The sequence below is a fragment of the Oreochromis niloticus genome, linkage group LG8 (genome assembly GCF_001858045.2).
Source record: "Oreochromis niloticus isolate F11D_XX linkage group LG8, O_niloticus_UMD_NMBU, whole genome shotgun sequence".
In the NCBI taxonomy this organism is placed as follows: Eukaryota; Metazoa; Chordata; class Actinopteri; order Cichliformes; family Cichlidae; genus Oreochromis; species Oreochromis niloticus.
This window is the reverse complement of record NC_031973.2, coordinates 17343700-17361525: the sequence shown is the minus strand read 5'-3', so window position 1 is coordinate 17361525 and position 17826 is coordinate 17343700. Positions and strand designations below refer to the sequence as shown.

Genomic DNA, 17826 nt, shown 5'->3' with positions numbered 1-17826 from the left:
TTTTTCACAATTTAAGTCCAAAGAGTCGTGCTGACAGAATTCTTTCTTTGTCACAACAGTCACAAAAACCGTTAAATATGTAACTTCTATACACTGACTGAAAGGGGAGTTTCACTGGCCCGCAATGTAAAATGAGTTTGGCATTCCTGCTTCAAAAGGACTCATCAAGAGTGCATTAATTTGTATAATGATGACACAAACTCATTAGCCAAGAATATGTTTATTACACTATACTTTTGTTTTTCTTATTAAAAATGTGTTAATGAGTCATATGGAATCAGTAATTAAATATTATGTTTACATACAGCAAATGACATAACACTTAACATTGATGTAGGAAATACCTTTTCATATAGCACTCACAAGACAAAGCTGAAAAATCTTGTAATTTATTTCTGAATAAAGCAAGTCACATTTGTCAAGGTTTCATAACCAAGCTAAGTATTTGAATATATCCACCGAATATCATATATTTTACAATACATGATAGCATGAAAGTTGTTTTCACCGAGCAAAAAAATTCTAAACAATAATTGTGAAATGTTTGCAGAAATTTAAACTCACACAAGTTACACTGTAGAAGAGCAATATGATTCCTAAAAAATATACAGCCACTTTGAAAAGATCGACCACAGGATTGGATCAAAATCCCTCTATTCTTCACCAGTAGTTCACTAAATTTAGTCTTTTCCATTTTATTTTAGAGTCGGAACTATATATACTTATGATGCTTTGCCTTGAGGTGAATGTGTGACATATAAGCAGTTATCGACAATTATGTTTTTCTGCTCAGACATCTTAATTTGGAGTTTTTTCTTATATTAAGATGAATGTGTATGATCCCGCAAAAGACTATAAAGCACTTCTGAAGGTACTTTGTAAAAAATAAACTTTCTTTGACATTTTAGGTTTATATTGTTACCCAACTTTTAGGGTCATGACCACCAGGTAGGAACCTATGTTATAGGTAATAGTGAATGAGTGAGTGAAGGAATGATTTCAGACACAACAAGCTGTTTCACCCCTTTTTTGGTAATTCTGCTGGGGATGCATCTGCATTAGCTGCTGTCTTTTACATTTTCAGTTATCATCTGTTTAAATTTACTCTTGAAAAATCCAGCCTAGGAATGCAAGGAAAAAACAAAACATTTAAAAATGCAGCAATTGTGCAATGGAGTTGCAATAAAAACGGAAAATAAATAATATAATACAATAATAATATAATAAAAAGTTAGTAACTAAAGATAATAAGCTTTGAAACAGTTTCTTTAACTCTTTTAAACATTTTTAAAATTGTGACATTGACTGAAAAAAAAAGGAAACCATCTCACCTTATACAGGCCAACAGTAAGTAAAGCCAGAAAGGCCAAACCTCCCAGGGATCCTCCAATGATCTCTTTGGTAAAATTTGGCTCTGGATACACTTCTACTTCTGCCTCTATCTGAACGATAAGGTGACAGAATGTGGATGACTTTCCAGCTCTTGTATAACTGAAATAAGAGGGAGTATTGTGTACTCACCTTGTATACAGGAGGATTACTGTTGGACCCTGTTGAAAAGTAGATATACTGGGTTTCATCATACTCCAGACTGGCTGTGCTGGTCAAGAGGAATTTGGCAGATTGAAGTCTAATCTTTAAAAAAACAAAAAACAAAGAATGTGTTAAGACTAAATGTCTAAACATTTAATGAAGTTCAAGTACAAGTACATAGCAACAGTTATAAATTTTTTTAAAAAATTACCACAAATTACCCTTTAATTACCTGCTCTATCCATCCTGAACTGAGGTTGGCAGAGATTTTGTACATCCTACTCTGCAGCCTTGCCGTGAATGTGTTGCACTTGAACACTCTGCACCTGGCTACAGAGCAGTCCTGTGGGTGGTTTAAATGGAGTGCACATGCTCTAATCCAGTGTAATGTGATATATTCAGTTCAATCCAGTTTTATTTATATAGTACAAAATCACAACAACAGTTGCTTCAAGATGCTTTACATTGTTAGATAAAGATCAGTGTAGTGTGCAATGTGTTTTTAACTCTACAATTAGTCTGATTTTCAGCAGCTAAAGTGCAGAGGGCTATACTTACCACCACTTTATCCTTTTGTATCTTTGGAACAAAATCTGTGACACCTGGTTCTTCATCATTTCCACTCTGGCAGTCTGAAATCTGCAGTACATTTGATTTATGTATGCTTGTTTTTGCCATGATTTCACCACACCATACATACCTACACAAGAAGCCATTTTGGAGTCAGCAGCAAAAACCTCTGACATATATATATTACCTGTAGGCTGCTCAAATCCACCCAAATGTCTTTTTCACCAAGTTTCACTGGAACCCTGATCACCACAGTGAAATTAAGCGCTCTGATGTCATTTGTAACCTAAACAAGAAAAGAAAAGGACAACCAATCATTACATTCATTCTAAATCAAGGAACTTAAACAAAAAGTTATTTCATACCTTGATTGACTGTTGAACTGGTTTCTGAAATGTCATCCCAAATGTGAAATTGTTGTAGCTAAGGGAGCTAAAAAGAATATATTAAAGATTAAATAAATACTAGACAACATTTGTTAAGTTCTAACTGACTTTTTTTTATTTTTAAACAGAACAGCACACACCTTTCAAATGTCATGAAAATGCTGTATTTCACATCAATCCATTGCTTTTTGTAGAGTTCACTTGTTGGGGCATGCTCCTGATTTCCACTGAAAGAGAGAAGTGAAAACATTTGTACGGTATCTATGCTTAAATGAATGTACTTGTACCAAAGGAACAGTACCTGGTGATATCTGCAGTGACAAAAATCTTTCTCTCAAGTTGACAGTTGGTTTTAATCTCATAGGAGACAATGAAGGAAGCCTTAATTGATCGAGAGAGATAAGAGTGCTTTGTATTTAAAACTCTCACTAAAAGTGAGAAAAGATGTTCTACATTAAAAAAAAAAACATATAAAAAATAAACCTTAGTTTTGCTCTTGAAAATTGGCTTGTCAATAGTGCAGTCTGTCCTTCCTTGTGATAAACCATCTTCACTGTCCAAGGAGTTGCACTCAATTCTTCCCTTTGTTAGAAAACAAAATGACTGCTGGATGGATTGTAAGAGCAGCAGATCAATGATGAACTGATACAGACTCGATCCTGATGCCTTACCTGCTGAATGGTGAACTTCCTGTAGGAGAGTCCAGCTGGGTACGTGAGAATAACACGACTGTTGTAGGAGTTTTCTCCTCTGTTCTCCACTGTGACTGTGACATTCAAAAGCTCATCAATGCCCACTTTAACCTCTGAGGATCTGGTAGAGTTTGAATGAGGATGAGACGAAAGGGGGAAAAAAATAAGACTGCTGCAACACAAAAATTCTTGAAGTGTCATTCTATTCAGCTTTGAGCCTAATGCTAACATGTATTTTAAGATTTGTTTTCAGACTATTTGTCTTTATTCAGTAGCTTAAAAATGAAGAGACAGAAAAGAGAGAGCAGAGGAAGACAAGCATCAAAGGGCCATGGGTGCAATGTGGTAATGTATTTTTACTATTCTAATTTATTGAGTTGTGCTAAAATTTGCTGACGCAAAGAACCATTGAGGCTGTCATCAGTTTTTCTGGTTTTATTAATGGTATGTTATGGAAATTGGGGAGGGGGCCGGGAGAGTTAAAAGTTTAACAAAGCACTTAAACTGAGGGGACATAAATTGGTGCAAAAGGGGATATTAAGGAGACATTCTGGTGATCTATTTATGTAGGACGATTCTCAGCAGATCAACTCACCTGGTAAAGTTGAAATCCACTTTCAGGTTATCAACACATTTGTTGTCAGTGCTGCAGTTAATCTCAAACCCCAACTGTGAAAGATGACATGATGTAAAAAGCATATACTAAATATAATATTTACCGGCGATATAAAACATTGTTTAGGTGAATCAAATGTCAATGTTTTCATATTTATATTTTGAGGAAATCCTCATTCAGGATGGAATTTCCCACAGTAGTACATGGCTCTTTCTTGCTAGGTGTTGAGCAAACCCAGACCTTTGGCTTAGCTCCCAGCTTGTCCCATTCGTGAGGAAAGTGGACTAGCAGCTACATCCAGGCATGGGAGGGTCAAATCCTTACTGGCTATGGTGCCAGTAATGTGCGTATAGTGACTATGAAATTGAAAAAGCCGCTCTCTGATCTGATACAAAATACACATTCTTTCATTTTCTTTCTTACTTTTTGAGTCAAGTGGAGACATTTATCACATCCTTTAGCAAGCACCAGCTAAGAGGTGTCCTCTTCAACACGACTGACATGTGAAGGAACCGCGTCACCCCTTGCCACCAAAAGGTAAGGACAAAACTAAAGTTGTTTTCATTAAGACTAGGCTCAGCTTTTTTAGGCTTACGTTTTTGTTTGTTTATGTTTTAAAGTTCACTTACTGGATACATTGTTGTTGTTTGAGCTTGCTGGGAAAGACTTGGTCTGAGATTTGTGTTGGAGGGCAACCCATAAAACAAAAATTCAAGATCATTGGAAAGTTCATTAAGAGCATCTTCTGGACAGGCCTGCAAGAAGGGAGCAGTGTTAAGTTTAGATTCAGATTTGGAGGAGTCTTAAAAATAAAATTCATTAAACAAAATCTTTTGTTTGATTAATTGGTCAAAGTATTTTTATCTGATATTGTTGTTAGGCTTTACCTCAATAAGAAATTTTACAGTTGAACACTTTTTTCTTCTTAAGTCAATAATAACTGATCCGGACTCCTCTTGTTGTTTCCCACTGATGTAAGCTCGGTTTTTTGGAGGCTTGCGAGTGGCATCCAGCGTTAAAGTATAATTAATCCTCGCTTGAGCTGGAATAAATGAGTGTTTGATTTCAATGCTGCAAATGTACATAAATAAATAAAAAGTTAAATTGCTGGGCAGTGGCTTTGTAGTTCAGAAAAACCAAGGAGAATGATGAACCTGTGTTGACTGTAGATATTGTACTCATAGTAAAGCAGATTTCAGCTGTGTTCTCCAATGGTTTTGAGCAGTCTACATTCTGAGTAGGAATTTGGTTTGGGCTGAATGACACCTCAGCTTCAACCATTACTATGGGTCTTGATCTGGAAAGTAGGAAAACAAATGAGAACAAGATCTGGCTCTTTAAATAGTACCAAACTAAAAGCTGCCCTTCAATTTTGGTGTTCTACCGTGAATTAGCATCAGTCAAATATTTGCTTTACCAACATTTCAAAGTTTTAGAACATTACCACTTTTTTAAGATTACCACTCTTATGTTCCAGTGGTGCAACTTCATCGTGTTAATAGCCTCACTAAATAAGAACGATTTGAACATTATGGTCTTCTGAACTACGTGCCGTTTTATGACATCTTCTGCTTTCGGGTAATGTATGCATTTGTTCATGTTTGTTAGTAAAAGGCTACTGTTATGCATTTCATATTTCATTTTGAGATTTGAATGAAACCCACAGGAGTTGTGCTTAATCAGCCACATTTATTGCGCCTTTAATCAGCAGAGCACTTCTTATCTTGTGGTAAGCCAATTCCAAAAATTCCAATGGTCTGTGAGGATTTTAAAACAAACTTTAGTATAATGTGATAGCTGTATGCTATTAAAATTTAATAATCCCTTATTATGAAAAACCTGATCATTTCTGACCAACTTAATATGCGCTCTTCTTATAATATTGAGCATATAAACTGACCTGAACTTTATACAATTAGTGTATTTATTACGGCGGACCATCAACAATAGTGCATGACTGGAGTATCTTGGACTTACCTCAGTAAGACAACTGTGCCCTTTGAACCCACCGCTAAATCAATAAGTTCATCACCACTCTGGTCAAAAGATGACTGACTGATTGACAGGCCAAAGAACTTCAGTCCTGACTGGACCTCAGAGCCAGTAATTCTCTGCATACATGGAAATATTTTAATTAAGCTGCAGATTGTTTAGATATTGGATATTGCGTGGTAGATGATTTCAGTCATCTTTTGTGAGTTCTTTGATGTTGTGTACCTGTGAGTAAGTAGGACTGATTCTTCCTCCTCCTTCACCATTAAATATGTAGATGCTGCCTTCACCATTATTCTCCAAAGGTGCTCCAACTGCCAAATCCCTGAATCCATCTGAGTTTAGATCAGGCAGAACAGCAAGAGAAGAGCCGAACCTTCCTTTGACAGCTGCATGTCCTCTTAGTACTAATGGATCATCGAAATTACACTCGACAAACTGAAAGCAGGAGAGTTTTTTATGGTCATTAAAAAGTAGACAAATAAACTGATTAATTCCATGGCAGTAGTTTCATATGCAATTTACCAAACCAGTTAATCTGCAAACATAAACTCTTCCCTCTCTATCAGACTCCATGTACATTGGGGCTGATATGAAGATTAGATCAGTGATGTCATCATTATTTATGTCCATGGTACACACCTCTGCCCCGAAATATTCACCAGTCTGATACTGTGTAAGGAACACATTATTAATGAAATGATTCTTTTTTTTTTTAAACAACAGCTTTTGTTTTAGGAAATAATTTATGTGTTCTACAATTTTCAGAGAACATTCAGATATGTCTAGGTTTGATACATACCTGTGATGAAAAAGGCTCAATCTTTTGGTTTTCAAAGCTTTGTCTGTTAACAGCGACCACAACTCCTCTGTGTTTATATCTTGGAGCACCAACAATGGTCAGTGTGCCATTTTTGGTTATAGCAATTGCCATGGAGTAACCTAGAATTTAGGTAGTCAAAAGGGGAAGACTCCTTATTGTGCCTTTTTCCATTTTGCAAACTGATACACGTGTTTTGGTCAATTAATTGCAGTAGAGCTGTATATATGTATATGTATATATATATATATGTGTGTGTGTATATATATATATATATATATATATATATATATATAGATAGATGTATGTATGTATATATATATATATATATATATATATATATATATATATATATACATACACATATATATAGATGTATGTATGCATATATATATATATATATATATATATATATATATATATATATATATATATATATATATATATATGTATACATGTATTTATGCAAAGACACATATATGAATTCAATTGTTAAAAACTACCAAGATAACTGTCAGGCTCCAAAGACACATCCTCATATGTTTTCACTTTCTGGCCCTCTGTTGTGTATTGCACGTAGCCTCCCTTCCACTGGTTTGCACCAACAATAGACATCTGAATTCCCTACAGTGCAGACAGGAAATATATTTAAAATACAATTTACTTTGCATTTAAAATCTGGATGGTGTTCAGTTGTATAACTGTCTGTTTGCCTTTAAGTCACAAAATGTGGCGCACAGGAATCTCTCTTTCTATGACTAGACTGCCTGATGAGTTTCAGGTAGTTTTAATTACCTCAGGCACATAAACTGCACTGAATCCCTCTTGAGACATTTCCATTTTCAGTGACTCTCCACTGGTTTGAGATCCTGTAACATAAAAAACAAGATGATAAAACACATAAAACAAATTTCACTTTGCAAATTTTGTAAATACAAATTCATTATGCTTCAAGCAAGTTTCAAATGATTTTTTTTGCTATTTATTATAAACTGAAAAATAAACTAGAAGGTAAAGAAGAGACACAATACAACATTATAAGTTAATTCTTTCATTTCTTTCATTAAGTTTGAAATAGCAATTAGTGTTCAGTTTCAATAATGTATAGTGATGAGATATTTTGCCATGACACAATAAAGTAATATAGTAAATAAAAAGGTTAATACAATGTATTTACAATGTATGTCGTTTTAGTCAATAGGTTGGATATCAAACCAATAAAGGAAACAAAGCTCTAGCAATAAATGTATGTTTGTACCTTCAATGGAGAAAATTTTGTCCCGCAGATTCTGTCTTATTATTTCAAGTGCGTTGAAGTTCTTCACTTGAAACACATGTTTGTCTGAAGGAGATGATGCAATGGTGTGCAGTTCTCGTTTTGCTTCAGTTTTAGTAAATGCATTCCCCACCTAGGGTTGTTGGGAAATTATGTTTGCATTGTCATGCTATGCAAAATGATTTGGTCCCTTTAATAAAATGCAGTCATAAACCTAAGGTTTTCACCCCTATTATAATATTTTATTTACAGACAGGAATTATACATTGTTTGTTAAAAATATGTTTGAGTTTTGATACTACGCATGATTACATGCTCACTATAATTAAATACAGCGGTGCTGAGGTACATAATGCATTGGAAACCCCCTGCTTATGCAATAATTTTATCTGGTATTAACAGCACAAAAACAGTGCACTAAAACCTTCATTGCATTGGTTTCGATGGTCAAGCAACTTTACACATTCTGCAAGCTTAAATAATGGAAGTACTTACCCCAATAGCAAATCGAACAATGCTTTTACTCTCTGCTAGCTGTACTGCACTGTGCAGATAATTTCGATCATGGGATTGCCCATCAGTAATTACTATCAAGACCTTCTTCACATTTGGTCTGGAACCTCTTTGTGGTATGAAAACTTTTTGCCTGTTAAATTAAAAAAAAATCTAATGTCAAAATATCTTGAGAATTAAATCTTTCTTTTTCATATTACCTTTCAATGTAGAGGGATTTTTGTACTTAGTAAATTTCTTTATTGGAGGTATTTCTTTTTTTTCAAAATTAGCTTTGCAAGTATTTGAATTCAGCTTTTCTTGGGGCCATCTCACAATTAGTAGAATACCTCCAAACACAATTCTTTCATTGTCTCTTTCAAAAAGCTTGAATACAGAAATTACTGTATGGACCACAGTGTGGTCAGATTTACAGAATTAGGGAATAAATAATAATATACTTGCATCCCGTACACAACATGTTTGATGGCCTTCGCTGTGTAAGTAGTTCCTCCTAGTTTACTTATTTCTTTGATTGTAGTCTCCAGTGATCTAGATGACGAAAATCTTGTGCAGTAAAAATGAACCTGTGGTGAAGTAGAGAACTGGGAAACAGAAAACTAAAAAGGAAGGGAGAAAAAATATTTAAAACATATAAAAAAGCCATGTTTTGTGGAGTTAAATGGAAGTAATAATGAAACTATTTTATGTGTGTGCTAGTATTTAAAGGATTACAGCACCTCACCTGTGCATCAATTGAAAGCAATGACTGGATTAGATCTTTCACAAACTTCTTCATTGTTTGAAAATCTCTAGAAGACACACTGATTGAACCATCCAACAAAAAGGCAATGTCTGCTTGGGGCGGGCACGCTTTCAAAGAGATAGATTCAAAATGAAATTCATTTTTAATGGGTTAATAGATGTTTTAATGGTTTCATTTAAATTGGTTTAACGGCCATTTAATGTAAATGTTTGACAGTACAACATTAATTTAAAATACTTTCAGTTATTGTTTGCTATCTGGGAATATACAAAACATAAAGTCACAACACAGTTGTGCTGAGATTTAGAGATTACACTATACTATCGAATTATTCCCCAGAACTTTAAAACATTATGCAAACCTGTTGCCTCAAAAAAACTAAGTAATGCTTACTTAAAGAAGCTTTACTTATAGAATAGAATAGAATAAAATAGCCCTTTACTGTCATTGTACATGTATAAGCCCAACTCTTCAGTTGTAAGTGAAAAAAAAAGTAAAGACATCAGGAATAAATAGCAAACGGAAGAGATATACAGTCTAGAGGAATATATATAAACTAGAGGAATATGTACCAAATATTAGAAAGGCACAAACATAGAAGATTTTGACACTATGCAAATATAAATAAATAAAATATATATAATATAAATAAAATGCAAGTGTTTTTGGTTTTTTTAGGCAGGATTTTAATGGTTTGGGGTATATTTTTCCAAGCTCCATGTACTGTTACCTTGAATAAAATCAGGTCTGGATGTTCCAAATGTACTAGAGTGATCCATCTCAAAGCACACACCGTTGTACATGGTGATACTTTTGCAGTCGTTTGGAATGGTTGGACCACACACCTGAGAGGAGACAAAGTCAAGTTGTGATTAATACACTGGGTTGATTATTTCCATTTCCCTTAAGCAATAGTTTGCTCCACATAAAATCAACCAAATCTTAAAAAAAAAAAAAAAAAAAAAATCCCACATGAGCACTCAGAATATACTTAGTCCCCCCCCCAGTATTTTAGAGCCTTGTAACTTCCTTTTAGGGTGGAGAAACACAGTCAGTTTTTCATACAGCTTAAATGGTAAAAACCTGAATTTCAAAGAAAAGACCTTTAGGCCCAGTTTTATTAATTTTTATTCGTTTTAGCGTATAAAGGTAACATTTTGCATGGCTTGATTAAATATTCTGAGGTTATTGTAACCCAACCCATCCCCACCAAAAAAATACTAAGAGCATGCCACAAATTTATGATGTATTTTCTAACTATAAGAAGACATTTGTGACACAGAGGACATTTCATCCTCTGTGGTTTTAACAAAGCACTGGTAATGTCAACTCACCACAGTGTTTTGTGCTGTGGGATCACTTTTCATTGTTAAACCAAGCGACATGTTGACTGCAAAACCTGGTGCTGTAATGAAAGTATTTTATATTTGTTATAACACTCATAAAAAAAAAACTTTTGAAAATTCCAAAGTACTACAATTAAAGAACACTTCCCTTTTTGACATGACAGCTATAACAACTGAAAAATTAAAAAGAATAATCTTAATAATTAGCTTTTCTTTGCTTGGTGTACTTCATCAGTAATATCCTTTTAGACTACATTACTGTTACATACTAAGATATTTTTTGGGGAAATCTACTCAAACTATGATTTGATTCAACCAATTCACAAGTGAATTGGTTGAATCAAATCATAGTTTGAGTGCTAGGATGTGGAAAGTCCAAGTTTTAGGACATCCTGTCAAGACAAACAGTTACCTACCTTCAAATTCAATATTTTGGCAGTTTTGGGAGGAGGTGGTGCACTTATATATTTTCCCTCTTTCATTTTGTGAATACTGTTCAAGTGGTGCACTGACGAGCAAACTAAGGAAATAAATAACATAATAATGAGAATGATGTAAGTCTAGAGAGCAATAAACTCAGAAATATTGTATGCTTGTTTAATTATTTCTGTTGGCCATAACAGAGATGTTTGTTCCAAAAGTACTAAATACATAGCAGTTGCAAATCCACATTAAACATAATAATCCTTGTTCTGTCTTACTCTGATTGTCTTTGGACCACTTGGTAGCCAAAGCCAGCAGCAGCACTCCTCAGGGTCTTCCAAGCCACAGGATCAATGTTGAAACAAAGTGCAGCATTTAACACTGAGAATTAAAGAAGAAATGTCTCATGTAATGGACGATTATGTAGTTATAGCACATCTATATATAAGGTATACAAAAAAATGCATACACTATGTGTCACTGTTTTTTTTTACTTCAATGGGTCTTGTTTATTTAATTTTTTATTAAAACTAAGGAGCAACAAAGTCATGAATTTTGAAGCTCTGAACGTAGTGAATGGGAGCAATTATTCACTTATAAACAAGCATACAAACATTTTCTTTCCTGAAGAACTGAAAAAAACCCCCCACAAATAAAACAAAAACAGTTGAATGTAGAATTCCATTTGCTTATAGATTTTATTTAATGGAAACACAGCTTGCAGATTTAGTCAAAATGTCAATTGTATTTTCACTATTTGCAGACGATTATTAGAGAATAAAAGACTAAATCAAAAGGCACAAACCTGTCTTACCTGACAATAAAGTTGTAACACTTATTGCCCATTCCATTGTGTTACTCCCATGAAAAATAAACGACAGATGAGTGAAGTACTACTTCTGCTGAAAGCATCAGAGGAGTTGAAACCAAAAATGCAGAAATTATAGGGCGACTGATCAAAGCTAGGAGAGTCATTAGGAGGAAGTCTTATGTAGGAGGAGTTACAATGTTGACAGCACTGTGTTTGATAAGACACACTAGACTGTGGTGGTGTTGCTTAATTTTGATCAAGTTCTTTAAGCATCTAATTTTTCAGTAAACAACAATAATCCTTAAACTAGCCATTCTGTTTATTATATTAGTTTCTGGGCTCCCTGTTCCCTTCAACAGGAGTTCAGGAGAACTGGCAAGTTTGTCTGGTCGTGGTGGGTTACCCAGCTGTTAAGCTCAGGTTTTTCTTACAGGTAGTGTCTGTTAAATGCCTCATGAGAGTTAATGGACGAACACTGTTCAGAAAGCACAAAGTTTTAGTAGCAAGAAGCAAGCCCTAGTTACCAACAGAGTGGCAACGTAGAGAACAATGGCACTTGTCATCCAGTCAGCTCATGGGATTTGATCCTCAAATACCATGAACATGACAGAAGGAGACAAAGTAGACGGAGAAAAAAGCAGGAACAAAAGCCAAGCCTGTCCAACCATAACATAAATGACCAAATGAAACCTTCTATCTATTCGTTATTGTGAATATAGTTTCAGTTGTATGTATACAAAGCCTGACCTGCTCTGCACTCTCATTCAGTTTCTGAGTCATAAAATCTGATAATTTCCCTTTTAAAAAAAACAAAAAACAAAGATGCACGTAGCATGAGTTGGTTGAATATCCCTGGATTCAATATGTGGGTACTTCATGTCTATGGGTGAAAAAGGTACATGAAAGTAGAAGTTCTATGCAGATACCGAATGTGCACATTAAGTCAAAATTAAAGCCATTTACTTTAAATGTGTCGCCATAGCTCACTCATTGTATGTTCCAGTTTAGGATTAAGAAACAGTATTCAGTAATACTTTGAGCATCTAAAAATAATGTCAGAACCCTGCCTGGCTGCTAGATGACTAACCAGTTGACTCTGCTACTTTTGACACCTTTTCATATCTGTACATGCTTACTAGTTCAGATTATGACCTTTCTCAGGAAGTCACCCTCTTTGTCTGCAAGTCCACCACCAGTAAAGTGCACTTTTGTCAACATAACCTAACGCCCAATGATCGAACACATCTGAGGCGCAAAGTTTCACTTTTTTTCAAGTCTCTCTGTGATTTCTTATGAACTGAGTGTGATAAATTGAAACAGATGCAGATTACAGCATGCCTGACTGTGTGAATGTATAACCTTTGCTAAGCTTGGCGTTTTACCCAATTTGAAAACACAGACTTGCAAAATGGTCTTCATGTAATATTGAATGCTACTACCAAATACTGTTAAACATGTTAAACATGACCATTTTGTCCGTCTGTATCTATAAGTCCCACAGGATCTTAGCTTGGTCATCACCCAAGGGGGTGTCTTGCATTTTGACCTCAGGACTTTCAGGCCATACTCGGCACAGATGTTTTTGTATGCTATGCAGCCTGCTGTTATGTGCTGGATTGTCTCGGGAGCATCTTTATGCAGCCTGAACCTGGGGTCTTGCCTGATGTGGTAGACCCCTGCCTCTATGGATCTTGTGCTGAGAGCTTGTTCCTGTGCTGCCATAGTGCCTTGGTTCTATCTTTCAGTTCAGCTTTGTCCAGCCACTTGTACAATTTCTGGATGCCAGCCACTTCCTCTATCTGTCGAAGGTACACACCTGAGGCCATCTTCCTGATGTACTCGTGGATGTTTGGGGTCTCATCCTAGACCATGGTTCTGACACTCACTAGTGTATATTACCCTTGTTTCTTGCTTTAGACAGTTACATTTACTATATTTTATTTACTTTTTATATTTTAAGTAATATTTTGTATTCACTTTTGACACTGAATTTTATATTTTGATTGATTCTGTGTTTTTACTTTATTCTTTGCCTGTTCTTAATTTGTATATGTGTAGTATTTTGATATGCATATGTATGTTCTATTAATTTATTCAATTTATGACTGCACCTCTTGCAATAATTGAATATATTTTTTCACACTACAACCTCTTGTCAGGAAGCCAAGAAATCTGTTTATATTTCCTGGTTAAATAAAACAAATAAAAGTAAATATCTATCAGCTGTCCTGGGAACAGCTTTTCCCCCCAGAAAAGCTGGAGGAGGTGGCCAAGATGGAGATCTTGGCTTTCCTTCTTAAGCTCCTCCCCCTGCGACTAGGCCCCAGATAAGTGGAACAAAATGATTTAATGATGGAAAAATGATTGGTCAATGTTTAAACTCACACTCACCTCTTCAGATTAGTGTGAGTTCAATTTCATGCAATTCTAATGACTCATTTTCTAAAACTGTGTAATAATGTAATACTTAATATATACATTTTATGACTGACTTTACTCTGCTTCTAGAAGTGGGAGCTGGCTCAGGGTTACAGTTCCCTACGCTGAACACAACCTCACTTGGAGCAGGTTGTGTTCAGAGTTGCGATTTAAAATCTTCACATTTTCACTGATTTGTTTATTTACAGCATGGTTTAAGTATAATACAGATTATATATTTTAATTTGGTTTAGAATTTGTGTATAAGTAAACCACAATTTATCTATAAGTCTTTAGGCCGTACCTTATTAAAACTGCTGAATTATGTGCAAACTGTGTGTCACATTGTCATTATTTTACTATTTTATTTTGTGTTATTAATAGATTTTTAATCACCACGTTATCGTCGTCATCTGATCTGGGTGTATGGAGAGTGTGCTCCAGTAAGAGGAAGAGAGCTGTCACTGGTAGGTCAGTGAGCTGGGAGAGAGGGGTGCCACCTGGTGTCTGTTGGCTTAAAAGTACAAGAGTACAAGAGAACACACAGAAACTCAGCCCTAGAGGCATTTGAAAGGAAAAAGTTAGCAGAATTTATAAGTGTTAACAAAATTACAGTGGACATGTTGTTGTCTCTGACTGGAGTATGTGGCACTCATAGGGATCACTTTTTGCAGAAGAAGAGTCATACGACCGATTAACTGTGAGTGTGCACAGAGCCTGAAGCAGAAAGCCAACAGAGAAAGTTGAAAACCACTACAATGATATCCTATTATCTCCAGCTGAGATAATCAAAAAACACCTGGCTGTGTTGAACTTCATTCATTGAAGAGGACAAAATGCAAATAAGGAAATTACATCAAAGGTATTTTTAGATTATATGGGTTGACCTACTAATCGGTGATCCCTGCTGATTTTGTACTGTATTTTTTGATCGAAAATGTCAGTGTGCTCTGTGTATTTAGAAGACAGATTTCAGGTCATACCAGACATTCATCAGATTGATCAGAAAGCACGGATTTATTTTGTTTTACAAGAATGATGAAGCACTAATAATGGATTTCATTGTGTTACATCCACACTGAAAAAAGAACCAACTTAATTGAATTGTTTCAATTGGTAACACCTAATTTAATTAAGTTCTTTGAAATGAAGTTAATACATTAGAGTGCACAACTGATTTATCTAATGTATTAACTTCATTTCAAAGAACTTAATTAAATTAGGTGTTGCCAATTGAAACAATTCAATTAAGTTGGTTCACCTATTTTCTTTTTACAGTGCATTAAAACTACATCATTTTTTTAAAAATTGGGCAGAAGAGTGAGGTATTTCTTCTGCAGAAAGAAGAAGAAGTCAGAGGAGGTGTTAAAAACAAACTGCAGAATGCGCAGGGTGACAGCTCAAAGCTAAGACAGTCATTTAGAGAGCTCTTGCGTAGGAGGAGTTATAATGCTGAAATTGGATTTACTCAAAAACATTTTATCACTTTAAATTGAAAAACAAATGTTTCCCTTAACAGTTTATATACAAACAAAGACGCTAATTTAAAAAACGTCAGCTTTTCTATTCGTACTGATATAAGAAAAATGTCAAAAACATTTTTGTTATCTATCAGATAAGCCTCTTGATGAAAACGAAAGCTGAAAATTACATTTTTATTTTTCCCCTCACTCTGCACTCACCCAATTTCTGTTAGAAACATTTAATAAAAAAAATTGAAAGATTAAGAAATGTATTATTCAATATTACTTTTAACATTTAAAAATATTAAATTTGTGAACTCTACATTGCTTGTCGATGACTAACTAGTTGACTATATGTGTTTTTTCCCTTTCACATCTGTGCATGCTCATTTTTTCACACTACAACCTCTTGTCAGGAAGTCACCCTCTATTTCACAAACCACTGACGAAGTGCACTTTTGCCACCACAACCTTACACCTGATGTTGTGAGCGTATCAGAGGCGCGAAGTTTCACTTTTTTTTAAAGTCTTTTTTATGCTACGAGCTATCTGAGTGAGAGAAACTGAAACAGATGCAAAGTGTAGTTCAACCTGACTGTGTGAATGTGGAGTCTTTTGCTAAAGGCTTAGTAGTTGACCCAATTTGAGTAACACAGAAATAAATTCTGGGTGTTGTCATTCGGTGCCTGTATGAGATTTAAGTGTTTGATAGAAGTTGTATCATCCTGCTGAGACAGTTTAATTTGAAGAGTTTTCAGGTCCTGAAGATTAGAAACTGAGGCGGAGAAAATGAAAAATAGCAAAGAGCTCAGGACTAACCGAAACATACAGTGGCTTGCAAAAGTATTCGGCCCCCTTGAACTTTTCCACATTTTGTCACATTACAGCCACAAACATGAATCAATTTTATTGGAATTCCAGGTGAAAGACCAATACAAAGTGGTGTACACGTGAGAAGTGGAACGAAAATCATACATGATTCTAAACATTTTTTACAAATAAATAACTACAAAGTGGGGTGTGCGTAATTATTCAACCCCCTTTGGTCTGAGTGCAGTCAGTTGCCCATAGACATTGCCTGATGAGTGCTAATGACTAAATAGTGTGTGAGTGCACCTGTGTGTAATCTAATATCAGTACAAATACAGCTGCTCTGTGACGGCCTCAGAGGTTGTCTAAGAGAATATTGGGAGCAACAACACCATGAAGTCCAAAGAACACACCAGACAGGTCAGGGATAAAGTTATTGAGAAATGTAAAGCAGGCTTAGGCTACAATAAGATTTCCCAAGCCTTGAACATCCCACGGAGCACTGTTCAAGTGATCATTCAGAAATGGAAGGAGTATGGCACAACTGTAAACCTACCAAGACAAGGCCCTCCACCTAAACTCACAGGCCGAACAAGGAGAGCGCTGATCAGAAATGCAGCCAAGAGGCCCATGGTGACTCAGGACGAGCTGCAGAGATCTACAGCTCAGGTGGGGGAATCTGTCCATAGGACAACTATTAGTCGTGCACTGCACAAAGTTGGCCTTTATGGAAGAGTGGCAAGAAGAAAGCCATTGTTAAAAGAAAACCATAAGAAGTCCCATTTGCAGTTTGCCACAAGCCATGTGGGGGACACAGCAAACATGTGGAAGAAGGTGCTCTGGTCAGATGAGACCAAAATGGAACTTTTTGGCCAAAACGCAAAACGCTGTGTGTGGCGGAAAACTAACACTGCACATCACTCTGAACACACCATCCCCACTGTCAAATATGGTGGTGGCAGCATCATGCTCTGGGGGTGCTTCTCTTCAGCAGGGACAGGGAAGCTGGTCAGAGTTGATGGGAAGATGGATGGAGCCAAATACAGGGCAATCTTGGAAGGAAACCTCTTGGAGTCTGCAAAAGACTTGAGACTGGGGCGGAGGTTCACCTTCGCCCCAGGACAACGACCCTAAACATAAAGCCAGGGCAACAATGGAATGGTTTAAAACAAAACATATCCATGTGTTAGAATGGCCCAGTCAAAGTCCAGATCTAAATCCAATCGAGAATCTGTGGCAAGATCTGAAAACTGCTGTTCACAAACGCTGTCCATCTAATCTGACTGAGCTGGAGCTGTTTTGCAAAGAAGAATGGGCAAGGATTTCAGTCTCTAGATGTGCAAAGCTGGTAGAGACATACCCTAAAAGACTGGCAGCTATAATTGCAGCAAAAGGTGGTTCTACAAAGTATT

The 17826-nt window shown here is 35.8% G+C and overlaps 1 protein-coding gene across 1 annotated transcript; it reads right to left on the bottom strand.

Annotated features, from left to right (window-relative positions):
* Window positions 1-201: 201 nt before the first annotated feature.
* On the bottom strand, window positions 202-11882 carry LOC100695195 (integrin alpha-M). Its single transcript, XM_013267773.3, has 30 exons — window positions 11727-11882; window positions 11191-11293; window positions 10906-11009; window positions 10478-10548; window positions 9874-9988; window positions 9123-9250; window positions 8852-8997; window positions 8381-8531; window positions 7868-8018; window positions 7405-7478; window positions 7113-7233; window positions 6592-6731; window positions 6315-6461; window positions 6015-6227; window positions 5775-5908; window positions 4952-5094; window positions 4685-4839; window positions 4427-4552; window positions 3777-3850; window positions 3161-3302; window positions 2973-3071; window positions 2791-2870; window positions 2630-2716; window positions 2469-2535; window positions 2291-2389; window positions 2092-2172; window positions 1766-1876; window positions 1522-1635; window positions 1332-1442; window positions 202-1121 (listed from the first exon to the last, which is right to left on the bottom strand). Exons 1-30 carry the CDS (start codon window positions 11761-11763, stop codon window positions 1059-1061), a joined length of 3387 nt encoding a protein of 1128 aa, XP_013123227.2. The 5' UTR covers window positions 11764-11882; the 3' UTR covers window positions 202-1058.
* Window positions 11883-17826: the final 5944 nt, after the last annotated feature.